The 12,761-nt window shown below is 36.3% G+C and overlaps 1 protein-coding gene across 2 annotated transcripts; it reads right to left on the bottom strand.

Annotated features, from left to right (window-relative positions):
• Positions 1-2,260: 2,260 nt before the first annotated feature.
• si:dkey-118j18.2 lies at positions 2,261-11,874 on the bottom strand. 2 transcript variants are annotated; one of them, XM_046833969.1, is made up of 5 exons: positions 11,482-11,874; positions 8,726-8,790; positions 7,468-7,627; positions 6,730-6,859; positions 2,261-4,839 (listed from the first exon to the last, which is right to left on the bottom strand). In XM_046833969.1, the coding sequence occupies exons 2-5, from the start codon at positions 8,743-8,745 to the stop codon at positions 4,655-4,657; spliced, it is 495 nt and encodes a 164-aa protein (XP_046689925.1). In that variant the 5' UTR covers positions 8,746-8,790; positions 11,482-11,874; the 3' UTR covers positions 2,261-4,654. The 2 variants fall into 2 exon arrangements, with proteins under 2 accessions (XP_046689925.1, XP_046689924.1); XM_046833968.1 differs by having other exon boundaries at positions 2,261-4,842; positions 11,482-11,873.
• Positions 11,875-12,761: the final 887 nt, after the last annotated feature.

Here is a 12,761-nt window from a genome sequence, read left to right as displayed (position 1 = left end):
AACTTTAGGGTGTGTTATTATAGGAAATAAATCAGTAATGGAGTGAGCTATGAAGTGGAGTTACTGTTACTACACCAACATTTATTATTTGGATGTGACAACCCATTATAAAATGGTTTTAAGTGATAAAAACGTTATAAATTTAAATCCTAGCACTGCCAAGGCTGCCAATATTGGACACTTAACTAAGGCCCCTGCTTGTTTGTATAAAAAAATGAAATAATTTTATTTCATTAATTTTTTAAGTTTCTTCTGAATAACAGCATCTGCCATATTTTTAAATGTAAATTTACTTCTATAGAAATGTGAGATACAGTAGATCATTTGTTTGAGCCTTCACTCCCCACGTGCATCAATGAGCCTTAGCCGCCCATGACCCTGTCGCCGGTTCACCACTGTTCCTTTCTTGGACCACTTTGGATGGATTCTTTTTCCTGCTTCTAACACGTCAACTTTGAGGACAAAATGTTCACTTGCTGCCTAATATATCCCACTCACTAACAGGTGCCATGATGAAGAGACAATCAGTGTTATTCACTTCACCAGTCATAATGTAATGCTTGGTCGGTGGTAAAACCATGATTTGTCTTGCAGATTGGACGACCATTTAAGATCCTGTTACATAAAATGAATCAATGCCAATTATCAATACACTTTAGTATTTAAATAAAGATTAATCGAGGATCTGAGCTCAAATCTCAGGATTGCCAGAACCAGTACTCCATACTGGTGCAGTTGTGGCAGTCCAGTATAGTCCTTTCTGATTTTCCCACTTTCTGTAGTATATCACAAGATCAGATTTGTGCTTCGACTTGCAAAAACAAGGCAGTTAAAAAAATTTTTTCCTGATTTTTTTCAATTGTCCTGATCCTATTTGTACTTTCTCTAAAGTATATTTAATTTCATAATCATTCAGAGGCAGCACTTGTTTATATTTTTGTTGCATGATCAAAGCAGTGTTATATTTCAATACCCTGATTTGGTATTTGTGGACTTTTTTGTTGTCGTTCATTGTAACCGATATTCAACTTTGTAAAGGAAATGCATGACATTTGGTATTTGAAATGTCGCATAAAAACCAGGCACAACAGTTTGTGTTTAAAGCTGTAAGAACCAGCTGGATTTGTCTAAAAATATGGTATTTCATTGCTCTCTAGTGGCTACAGTGAGCAGTACGTGATAATTACAGTTTAAGTAAAGCTGTAGATGGATAGAAACAGGGTTGGTTTCTTAACATTTGTGCAGAAACTCTGGATTGGAAAGTTGTTGGTTGAAATCCACCTGTTGGGGGTTTAAATGAAGAGCATAATGTATAAATATATAAATGAGACGTCTGCTAAATGCCGTATTATGTAAACAGCTTTTATATTATGGTCTCATATTATATTGCAGATTGTGTAAATACACTATATACAACTTATACGTACATCAACTGGCCATTTGTTTTTAGCTCTAAACAGTGAGGATGAATTTACTGTAGTGATGAATGTTATTATTATTATTTTAAAGGCAAAGGAGAAATGCATTGCATTACTGTGTGTTGTTGTATATACGCTTTTCGATGTCTACAATTCATATTAGGAGATTGGCTAAACCATGCAAGGCCTCTTGACTTATTTCGGCTGCATGTTTTTGAATGCGTTGTCTTGTTGAAACGTCAAGTAGCACCCACCAGGATCAAATGTGTATATCCCAGTACATTGCTCCATTCATGCTTTCCACTATGGTATGCAACACCCTGGTGTCACTGTACAAAAGCAGCCTCATATCATAAAGCTGTCACCCCTGCACCTCCCTATGAACATGATGTACTTAAAATCATATGCACAACCCTTCTTTCTGCAAACATTTCTATGCATGTTATTCCTGCTTGCTCTTAGTGATAACTGTTGTTATTAATTGGAGAGCTTAGTGCAGCGATCGGGAGAGTTTGTATACTGAGCAAATACACAGGAGAAAGTCATACAAGCTTCAGTCATTTGTGCATTTCTGTAGTCTATACAAGATCCTAACATGAGATCTTGCATTGGACACCTACATATTGCGCAAAGATCTCAAACTATAGCTTTTTGCATTCGAATGGTGTAGCTAATTGTGTGGACTCTTGTAGACATCAGTATTTATATCTAGAATTTATGCTATTTTGATTGAACCTTTACTTATAGTACATGCCTTATAGTCATATAACCTACAACCAATTATACAGGTTCAATTAGAATCTTTGTCATAAAGCATTTATAAAGACTAAACACACATCATCTAATATTTTTACCAAGATGCTTTAATAATAATAATAAAACGTATTGATCCCATTACATTGAGTTGCCAGTATATTACATGGAACTACTTATTGACCACTTTAACAGATTCACCAACTGTACAGGCCACTTTACATGTGTATAGATACCGAGTGTAATCTTTGCTCTGCACAATGCTAGTCCCCCTTCACCATGGCAAGGTTAATGGAAAGGGACCATCACAGAATCACTGCAAAACAGTTATTACTTGGGTGTTGTTTTGTTCTCAGTTAAGTCGTGACAGTTGTTACAGATGCATCAGCCACCAATAAGGTAGGTGTCTAATAAGTTGGCCGGTAAGTGTAATTTAACCTGATACAATTGACAACTGCACCACCATACATTCTTCAAAACAAGGGAACAATAATATGAACGTCTACTATCAAACACACATACTGAAAGTAATCATAAAAAAAAGCGAGTTCGTTACTTTGTGGCGTAAATGCATAAAATCGTGACGGTCACCTGATAAGCCAAAGAGTACGGCAGTCATACTCTTCGCATTTACACACATCATCATTGCCACGTTGACTCCGATGATCGTTAATTATATTCGCCGCTTAGAAATAGGCGTGTGCCGATATTACATTGTCATATCACGGATAGGAAAACGTCGAGATATCGAGTGTTTATCTGGACCTGTTCTCACAAGCATAACAGCATTTTAACCCAAAAAGGAAATGCGTCTCGTTCATGATGTGAATGCTTCGTGACTGCAATGCGAGGATGCTTCTGAAAACTTTGAGGGTCCGTAACAACATTATGCTATGCTGTACACCCGATTTATCGGCACAGGCCTACTTACAGTACACACAGACAAAAGTAAGGCAATTTACAAGACATAAAAAAGTGCTTAGGGATAGTTTTTGAAATTGTCATCACATACAAAGCGAGGTTATGCATAAACATGAGGTTAAACCTCTGCACTGACTCCTCTTCCCTTTGGGCATTTATATAGACAAGGAAAAATGTTTCTCAACACATCGACATCTGAAAGATCTGCTTCTAACATCGGCACCAGTCGATCTATACGCGAATGTACACTGAATTCAAAGTGAATACATTACACACGGTGGACAAATCAGGAGTTCAAGCTATTGTTATTCAGTTGTCAGAGAAAGGAACGTCGGGAATTTCATCTGACGTGCATGTTTAAAAGTGATGCACTACGACTCTGGAACTAGAGCGTGTTTCTCCTAAGCGCGACCTGACGGGCGTTAAATTAAAACTAATTAAATTAGAATAAATATTGCTAGCACAATATACGGAAATTATCTGAAAATAAAATAAAGACGCCTCATTTCATAATTTTACTGCTTTATGACTCCCTGGGTCATATACAAATTTTGTTTCTCTCACTGTGTTTAGTTGAATCAAATAACCAGTTATATGTTTTCAAATGATCTTATCTACAATTTTAGGTCTAGCCAAATAGGTATGTTGGCAATATGGAACTGGAGCTTCCACTTGCCAGGAGAGTTAGCTAATGAACTTATCATTTGTCCACCTCTGCACTAAAGCAGACATCAGGTCTATAAATGTCAGAGCTGAAATGCATAAAGGACGTGAACAATGCACTGGGTGTGGGTAACCATAGTTTCTACAGTTATGATGCAATTGCTGAATTTTACGGTAGCCGTTGTATTTCATTTGTTACACGACGGTTATTGGAGGGCACACTACTACTACTACTACTACTACGATCATCTGAGCACTTCCACTGGTGATGGACAGACCTGTGAGCAGGAAAAATGAGCTTCGGAGCAGCTGTGTTCACACCAACAAATTCTCCTTATAGAATAATTAAGGAGGTTTCAGTCGAAAAGAAAATGTGTAATGACATTTTCAGTAGCAAAAACAAGTCTATGCCACAAGGGCGTGCTTAAGTGCTGTTTTAGGAGCAGAACACACTGTAAATAAAATAAAAAGAAGGATACGTTACAGTGACTTAAACAAAACAGAGACATATATATATATGAACTCTAAGCATACTTTCACCCCGCGTCACTTACTGTTTAAAAATAAAAAATAAAAAAAAAAAATACACAAGTATGTTGTCATCATGATGCTGGTTATATAAGAAGAAAACAAAATAAGGCATGAGTGAGCTTAAGCACCTATTAACATCAGAGCAGCTCATTATTTTATCAACAATCTAAAGTACACTATTAGGCCACTTTCGTTTCTTCCCATTCTTGTTTTTCCCTCCTAATCTATTAGGGTATCTAGAATCCATTTCATGCACCTTTGAGAATAAAATTGACAAAAAATGAGTCCCTAACTAAATGCTGAGCAATTGCATGGAGAAATGCAGCCCTTGCTGTGAACACAAAATAGAGAAATAACATTGGAAGAGACTAGCTGGATCTCCCCTCAGGCTCCGCTTGGCACTGAATGCTGGTGTGCTGATTGGCAGTAGGGGTGTATGGAGGCGGGTCATCGCTGATGCTCGAATTGTTGCCCTCTGGCATTGTGATGCTCTGAGATGTGTCTGTGTCGTCGTTCTGAGCAAACTCGCTGTACGGAGGAGGCTTCAGATCGTCTGCTAAAGTAGAAGAGGAAAAGGACAGCACTGTCATACCGAAGAGAAAAATGCACTTAGTGTTATGCAACACAAGAAATACAGTATATGTGAAAGAGTGGTGTGAACAAAAAACTAAAATAATATAAAATAAAATAAAAAAACAACAATTTCCCTGGCACACCGCAACAAAGTTTTAAAAGCTACAGCCACCAATACACACTCTAAATAAAAATAAAATATAAAAAAAAAAAAAGTGCCAAAAGCAAAACAAACTTGTTTTTCCTCATCTCGCCTGCAGCATCTGATTCGTGTGTGATTTATTATAGAATATATGCACAAAATTATCATGTACAATTTGTACATGTACAACATAAAATGCCACAGTCAGTATTTATCAAGTTACTGCTCCATGTTTAAAGTGAAAAACAACTTATAACTAATAGCTTGTTGTAGTTATGCAATGCCAGCAATTCTGTGTTTGAGAGACGCTAGCAGTGCTAACATTGCAAACGTGCCAAAAGTAGCAGCTGAGGTACAAATGTAACATGTTTATGCTTTAATGGATTCGCAGTGCAGTCATGTCCTCTGCATGGAGAAATGGAGACAGTTGTAATATGAACGCAACTTATAAAGAGGGACAGTGTTGCAAAATCCAATCGACTTGCTTGTAAAGAACCACTGGAGTACAGAACTTTTATAATCAGGATAAAAGAGAAGGGTGACAAACACATTTAATTTGCCATCTGTAAGGTAACTTTCTAATCATGATATACACTATTCAACCTGAGAACGGTCATGTTTAACGTGTTTAGAAGCTGCTATTCTGGATAAAACCTGAACTCTGATCGAGAGTGTGTCGTTTTGGCATCTTGTGTTTAACAATGAAACATGTAAAGTGATAAAGATCCTTTCACGCACTCGTGACTGTTTCCAAAACACAACTTCTGCCCGCTGAGCTGCTCTCTATACATGAAGCAGCCTGTGTACACTATCACTGTGACTCGTGATAATGTTGGCTAATACCAGCCTGATCTTCACAGTGTCACCTAATCCTCTGGCAGTTGTGTAAGCTCACATTCCACAGTTTACTATTTCATTCCACTCAGGAGCTGCTTAAAGCCTTGTTAAACCAAACAGCTGTTTAAACTTCGGTAAGTAAAAAAAAAAAAATACGGGGAATGCTCTTTAACAGGGAGCAGGGAATACTCTTCAAGGCAGAGGAACACTGCAAGACCCTGAATTAGGAATGATTGCTTTACAGGAAGAACCAGAAGCCATTAAAACAGGTGTCAATGCTCCTTAGCGTTGTTTGTGGCATAACAGCTAGAGATAAAAAACTATTTCTACAAAAGAATTAATAAATCTAATAGTCAAGCTAAATGAATTTACTGCAATCGTACATTTACATGCTAAACCCATAATTAATGACCAATATATGCAAATCCAATTTTATAAGAAATTCTGAATATCTGAAAAAGCTTTGTTTTAAAGAAAAAATATTTAGCCTGCAGTGTTTTGCCAGAGCATTCATCATCTGATAAGAATGGTACTTGAAGCTCACACGTGATTTTAAATAGCAGATTGTGTCGTAAAAAGGAGAGCTGAATAAAGGTCAGCTAACCGAAATGCTAGTTGAACTTCCTTAATTCCACTATAACAATACAAATGGTGACTGATCATCAGTAAATCACTTGTATACAGACTGCAGCCTACGCAACTCGATTGTTAATGCACACAGTCTACGGAAGCGTTCTGCTCGTTTTTTTTTAAGCCACTTCCTCTTCCTCAGACGAATCTGTTATAGTCGTCTTTAAACTCTGTAAAGGGAAGTTGGTCATATGATTGTCATTAAATATTGACCCTAGGAATACGGTGCACTACAGAGAAACTGTGCATGTAGGGTCTTACCTCCAGAAACAGCTTCGTACGGAGGGGGCAAGTCCAACTGAGTGAGGGAAGAAGATGGAGGAAGAGAAACGGACGGTTCGCCTACGGAGCCGTCGTCCTGGACTCCGTACCAATTAGGCCAGATTGATGTCTACAATACAGAAACATTTGTGTATTAGCAACTACAATTACACTGTATATCATCATTCTGTACATCTTATACAGTTATATAAAGAGTATTATCTAATAAACTTCAGAATGTCACTGAGTTGAAAGTGATAATTTACTGTAATATAATTACAGTAGACCAGTGGAATGTTCATTTTAAATTAGAGACAATGAAGCATAAAAGTTACTAAAGACATAGTCCAGATATTTACATTTAGTTATATTAATGATGATGATTTTGACTAAAAGAAATGTCCACAGATGGTACAGGCCAAAACAGACTATACAGTGCAAACTAAAACTTAACTGTGATGTTTTGGATCCTGACATCAAATGACTTCAATATTATTTTCTTATGTTTATGATTTAATGGCTGTGAATTTTATTTCAACTATAAACAATACCAGGAAATGTAACATAAGGAAAAAAAAAAAAGATGTAAAAAATTCTAACAGCACTGTTTCCCTAATTTTGTGACATTTTTCTGTAGAGTCTGCAAATTTCTCCATTCTACACTCTCTATTTTACCATGAATGGGAAATTTACTACATTCAAACACCCTTAATTTATTCATTGCTAAAGCATACTTACATTTTGGTTCTCACACATCTGGTGCAGGTAGGCTCTTCCTCCCACAATAACGATCTGGGCGTTGCGTGGGTTGCTAAGATATGCTGCCAGCTGCCTCTGTCTTGAGCGGTACCAGCAGACGTAGAAGAAGATCTTTATCATAATAAATATTATGACAACTCTGCAAAAATTCATATAAAAAATGTTGACCAAGCTTTAATCAAAGCAAACCAACTTAAGTTATTAAATAATTTTAGACAGGTAGATAAACGGAGTACTTTATTAATCCCAAATTGAAAATTTTAATAATTGAAGGACACAAAGCTACTGTTGAGTTTCCATGCACAGCACGTACCAAAGTGATTTACCTCGGTTATATCTTATATCAAAGATTGTGGTGACAAATTATTATGTGTAAGTAAGATGCTGAAAAAAAACTCAAGCTGCCAGAACAGCTTCAGCATGCCCTTATCTTTGGAGCGGTACCTACATGATTATTCCGAAAGGCATTTCCCATCATTATTAAAACAGTAATTGAGGAAATATCTTTTGGAAGAATCATTCCAGTGCGGCTCCAAAGACACGGGCAGAATGATGTCTAACACATTGGTACAACGTATTTGGGTGTTCACTAGATTGCAATCTGGTGTCTGAGGACCACGGAGTAGAATACACATCAGACTATTCAGCAGATCTTTATTCTGTGTAGTTTGGGAGGAGATTTGTCTGGGTGGAGATCTGTCTGGGAGGAGATCTGTCTGGGAGGAGATCTCAATTCATCAAAATAGACGTTTCAATAGGAGACAACTGTAGTTGTAAAGAAACTCCACTTGATCTTGGTTTTTAACTGTTACCACTATGTATGTATCTAATTGCTGTTCAAACACCCACTGAATTCACACATTAACATTATCCGAGATCTGAAACTGGGTGTGGAGTAATGTGTGAACATAGTGACCACACTAGGTAAGCTTATTCTTTTTTCTAACTACTGATCGAGCATGATCATTGTTTTAAAATAAAAAAATAAAAAAGCTCTAGCTCGTATTTGCTTGGCCAAAGCTTTCACAGCCGAAGATGAGTTCCACTTGCTTCACATTGACTGAGGACAGAGTAATTTGATGTGGATCACATTATAGATACAGGGTAGTTATTGGGGCTAATAATTCAGACTTTGCCCGCAAAAAAACCCAACATACAGCAACTATGCATGGAATTTCACTGAGACTTTACGGTTTTATTTTTTGTTTTTTAAGAAAGAGAGAGAAATCAGACTTACATGTACCAGTACAGCTCCATAGTTTAACAATCTCAGTCTCAATCAGTCTTCATAATTCAGACAGGCTGAAACCAAAACAGAACAAAAGATTTTACGGTTTAAAAGAAAACCATTTTCAACAATTAATAAAAGATTTCCCTGTTATTGTAGTACCAACAATCATGTCACCTTTAGTATCATTTAAGTGCTACTTTGTTTTTATGAATTTTTTTTTTATGCCTAACAAAATGAAGTGTTATTCCATGCAAGTCAGTTTACTAATGGCACGTGGTGAAGATGTTCTGCTGTTTCTGTGACCGAATTGCAGTTAGCTTTCTATTGTGCAAAAAAGAAAAAAAAAAGGCACTATGTAGTGTTTGTGTGTATATAAATAAAAGGGGTGTTGTAGCAGAAGGGTTTTGTGACATGACCCAAGTAAAAACCGAGATACTGGTTTTACCCTGAAGACTGTTTTGTAACTAACATGTATTTTGTTTTTCTTATACCTCAACAAGTAGCCAACATTTACAGTTTTTTTTTTATTTATCAGAGAATGATGTCATGCTTTTTTTTTATAGCTCTGGGTAATGATGTGGAATGTTTGCAAGAAGACGTAGTCCCTGCACAGCTTTGAAAGCCATTCCTGCAAACCCCCCACCCCACCCCCTTCACTTGACAAAAAGAAAAATGCTGGATGTAATGAGAAATAATATTAAATAATAATAAAAAATAAACAAATCAGTTCCAAAAATGGCCAAGCATTTGCAAAATGTTGGGCTCTGGGGACTCCTTTCATTAATGTTCAATATAAAATCTCACAGAAAAGTTTAAAAACAAAAAATACAAACTGTTTGTTTTTCATTGTTAAGGAGCCGTTGTTATTTCAATAAATGTAAAATAGACTATTCATATTTAAATAGTATTTTTAATAGTATGTAGTGCATGCATCATGTAAGTTCCTGTAAATGTGTTATTACTAATCTGGATCCATTTGATTAAATCTGTTTTTTTCCCCTCTGCATTTTGTCCAGCAGAAATGGAGCTTTTCGGAAACAATAAGCAAAGTGGAAACGTTTGAAAACGCAGAAGAAAACAGATTTTCAAAAACAATGACGTATGTTTAGTGACCTATTCCAACTCAAAACAAGCGAGATGGTGGATAATCTTGTACCACAATTGTTGTGCCTGCTATCAAGTTGTGTTGTTGATGATTAATGTCACTTTGTACAACTTTCAGATTGCATAGTTTTTTATATATAAAAAAAAGAAAGAAAAAAAAAAGGCAGGAACGTTCATTTGCAACTGCATCAATTCAAAGAGACAGAAAGTAAATGTCTAAGTATGGAAATGGAAATGTTTTCAAGCACTTCGGTGTGGATGTGCAATTTTGGAAAAACCGCTTAAAAACCACAGCGTAAAAAAGAAAAAGTGATGCCTATAGACGCTGTATCTCGGCAAAGATATATACACCGTCTTATAGTATCGACCCTGCTGTGATTCTGGGTTTAGCTTCAAGAGGAGCATTTCAGTGTAATTTATCTCCCTTTTTTTTTTATGTTCCATATAATCATACGCTGCAGATTTATTAACATCACCAAAAAGTGCCATCGTATTCATTTCCTTTTTTTTTTTAATAACTATTATAATTTTATAAACTTCCCAACCACAAATCCACCCCTATGCTTTGACACACTGGAAGTCCCCAGAGCCCACTCTTGAAAACTATGCTAGCTCTCAACACTCCTCACCATTTATCATCTTGAGAGGTATAATATAATAAAGCTTTATAACCTGAATAATGTACGCTAAAGTGTAAGGATGTTCAAAAAAATGTTCAAACAAACCATTCAAATCTCAGAGCAGTAGTAGGAAAACGAAAACACCGGGGTCTTACAGTACACACAGCTTCAGCTTCTAACAGCAGAGTCCATCAGCGCTGTAAAAGGTAACGCCGATAGATGCTGAATCTCGGAAAAATGTATCGCTAAATCATTTGTCACAATATCGATACCATCTTATAATACTGCCCTGCCATTACTCCGGGTTCTGTCTTATAACTATTATCATTTCATAAACTTTTATTCCACAAAACCACCCCTATGCTTTGTGATACCTGGAGGTCCCCAGCCCACTCTTAAAAACTATGTAGGTGTAATAATACTCTTATAACCTAATGAGTGTTTTAGAGGAGGAAAACAAACACAAAAAAAATCTCAAAACAATACTAGTAAATCTAAATTCTGGAGCCCACACATGAAGGTCCCTCTAGATCCTTTTTTTGCTCACCACTTACTATCCTGAGAGATGTAATGTTTTACAGCCTAATTTATTTGTATATATAAGAGTAGCCAAACAAACCAAAAATACACATTAAAATCCCAAAGCAGTAAAAGGAAACCAAAATCTCTGGGGCCACACAGTGTCACAGTAATCTGTGATCAAATCTACATCTAATCTACATTTTTAGACATTAGACTCAGACATAACATACTTACATTTTGAGGAACTCCTAAGTATAATAAAAAACACCATAAAAAGACATGAATTCATCAGTGCTCCTGTATGGGTTTGTAATTAGCATTAGCTAGGTTTACATTACCACAATGCTGGCTAGCAAGATTAGCTTAGCCGCTTAAATGTACCGTAGCAGCCTTCCGCTTTTTTCCACTTCACTCACGCCGTTTTAATTAAAACAATACCAATTTGTTTTTCGTAAATAATGCTTAAAAGAGTTTAAGTTCAACCTGTTTAATAAAATGGTGTATATTTTGACTCACCTCAGGCGCCGCGCTGCTCGGTATCTACAATCCATTAGCCGTTAGCATTGCGTTTGTTTATTTTCCAGCTAGCTGAGGAATGTGGCTCGTGTTGAAACGCTAAACACACGGCGTGTAAATAAAGCTATCGGGGGAAAAAAAACTCAAGTGTCCTTTAAATATATTCGAAATAAATGCGTTTTTTTCCCTGGTTGGCTTTCTGTAGATTTCGGGACGCTATTACTGAGCTCGTTTTTTATATGGTTTCTACCTATAAATATGCGCTTACATTAATAAATCTATGTACACGGAAAACTCAGCTTCCGGAACTAAAAAAAAAAAGAAAGAAAAACCTCGCAGAAGCAGGAAAGGACGCGTCTCAAATAACCATCTTGTGTCTGTAGGGTGCAAATCTACTGAGCACTTTCTTCAGATTTCAGAATTCAGTACCTAAATGGCTGCTATCGCCCCCAAGTGGAGGAGGATTAATAATACAGGCCACCCTGAGCTCAGACCTGTCTGACAAAGATTCATTGAGGACTAGTGTGGTGTATATATATACATACATACATATAAAGGTTTCAAGCAGGTGTGAAAAAATGCTGTTAAAAGTAAATAATTTTTAAATGCTTTTAAATAATTGTTAATAGATTTTTATCAATAAAAATTTCAATGGTAAATGAACAAAAGAGAAATCCAAATCAAAACAATATTTGGTGTGACCACCCTTTGCCTGCAAACAACCTCATACTTGTATGTACACTTGCAGTTCTAGGTACAGTTTTAGAAGGGATCAGAGGTTAGGTTTTCCCAGACATTAGATTAGATTAGATTGTCATTGTGCAAGGTAAATGTCCAGAGCCAATGAATGAGTAGGTATTAATATATGGTAAATATAGTAATATACAATACACTGTGCAAAGATCATGCATAGACAGACATGTCAGAAGATAATATACTGAAATGGCATGACATGATACATCTTGTAGAACTAACCACATATGTGGATGTATGCTGCCTCAATCCTTCTGTCTCTTCATTTAATTCCAGACAGATTGATGACATTGAGATCAGGACAATAAAATTCTACAATTAAATTGTTTATGTTGATTAACCCTGCTACATAATCCGCAATAGTTGCTGTATAAGCAGTTTTTGTTTGCATGTGATATTCTTGTTTCTAAATATGTTTGGTGACTAAATGGAAAAAACATCACGTGACAGCATATGCTTTCTCGTAAGCACATAAATGAGGGTTAACGTTGCATGTTTTGTTCTCTTTCCATTCTGTAATGATCGGT

This window comes from Silurus meridionalis, chromosome 21 (assembly GCF_014805685.1).
Source record: "Silurus meridionalis isolate SWU-2019-XX chromosome 21, ASM1480568v1, whole genome shotgun sequence".
Lineage (NCBI taxonomy): Eukaryota > Metazoa > Chordata > Actinopteri > Siluriformes > Siluridae > Silurus > Silurus meridionalis.
The sequence above is the reverse complement of the archived record's forward strand: the minus strand, read 5'-3'. Positions and strand labels throughout refer to the sequence as shown.

Coding starts and splice junctions, on each gene's coding strand:
- si:dkey-118j18.2 (XM_046833968.1), bottom strand. CDS start 8,745: ATGGAGCTGTACTGGTACAT. Junction 7,628..8,725: donor ATGGAGCTGTACTGGTACAT/GTAAGTCTGATT, acceptor GAATTTTTGCAG/AGTTGTCATAATATTTATTA. Junction 6,860..7,467: donor AGATGTGTGAGAACCAAAAT/GTAAGTATGCTT, acceptor TCTGTATTGTAG/ACATCAATCTGGCCTAATTG.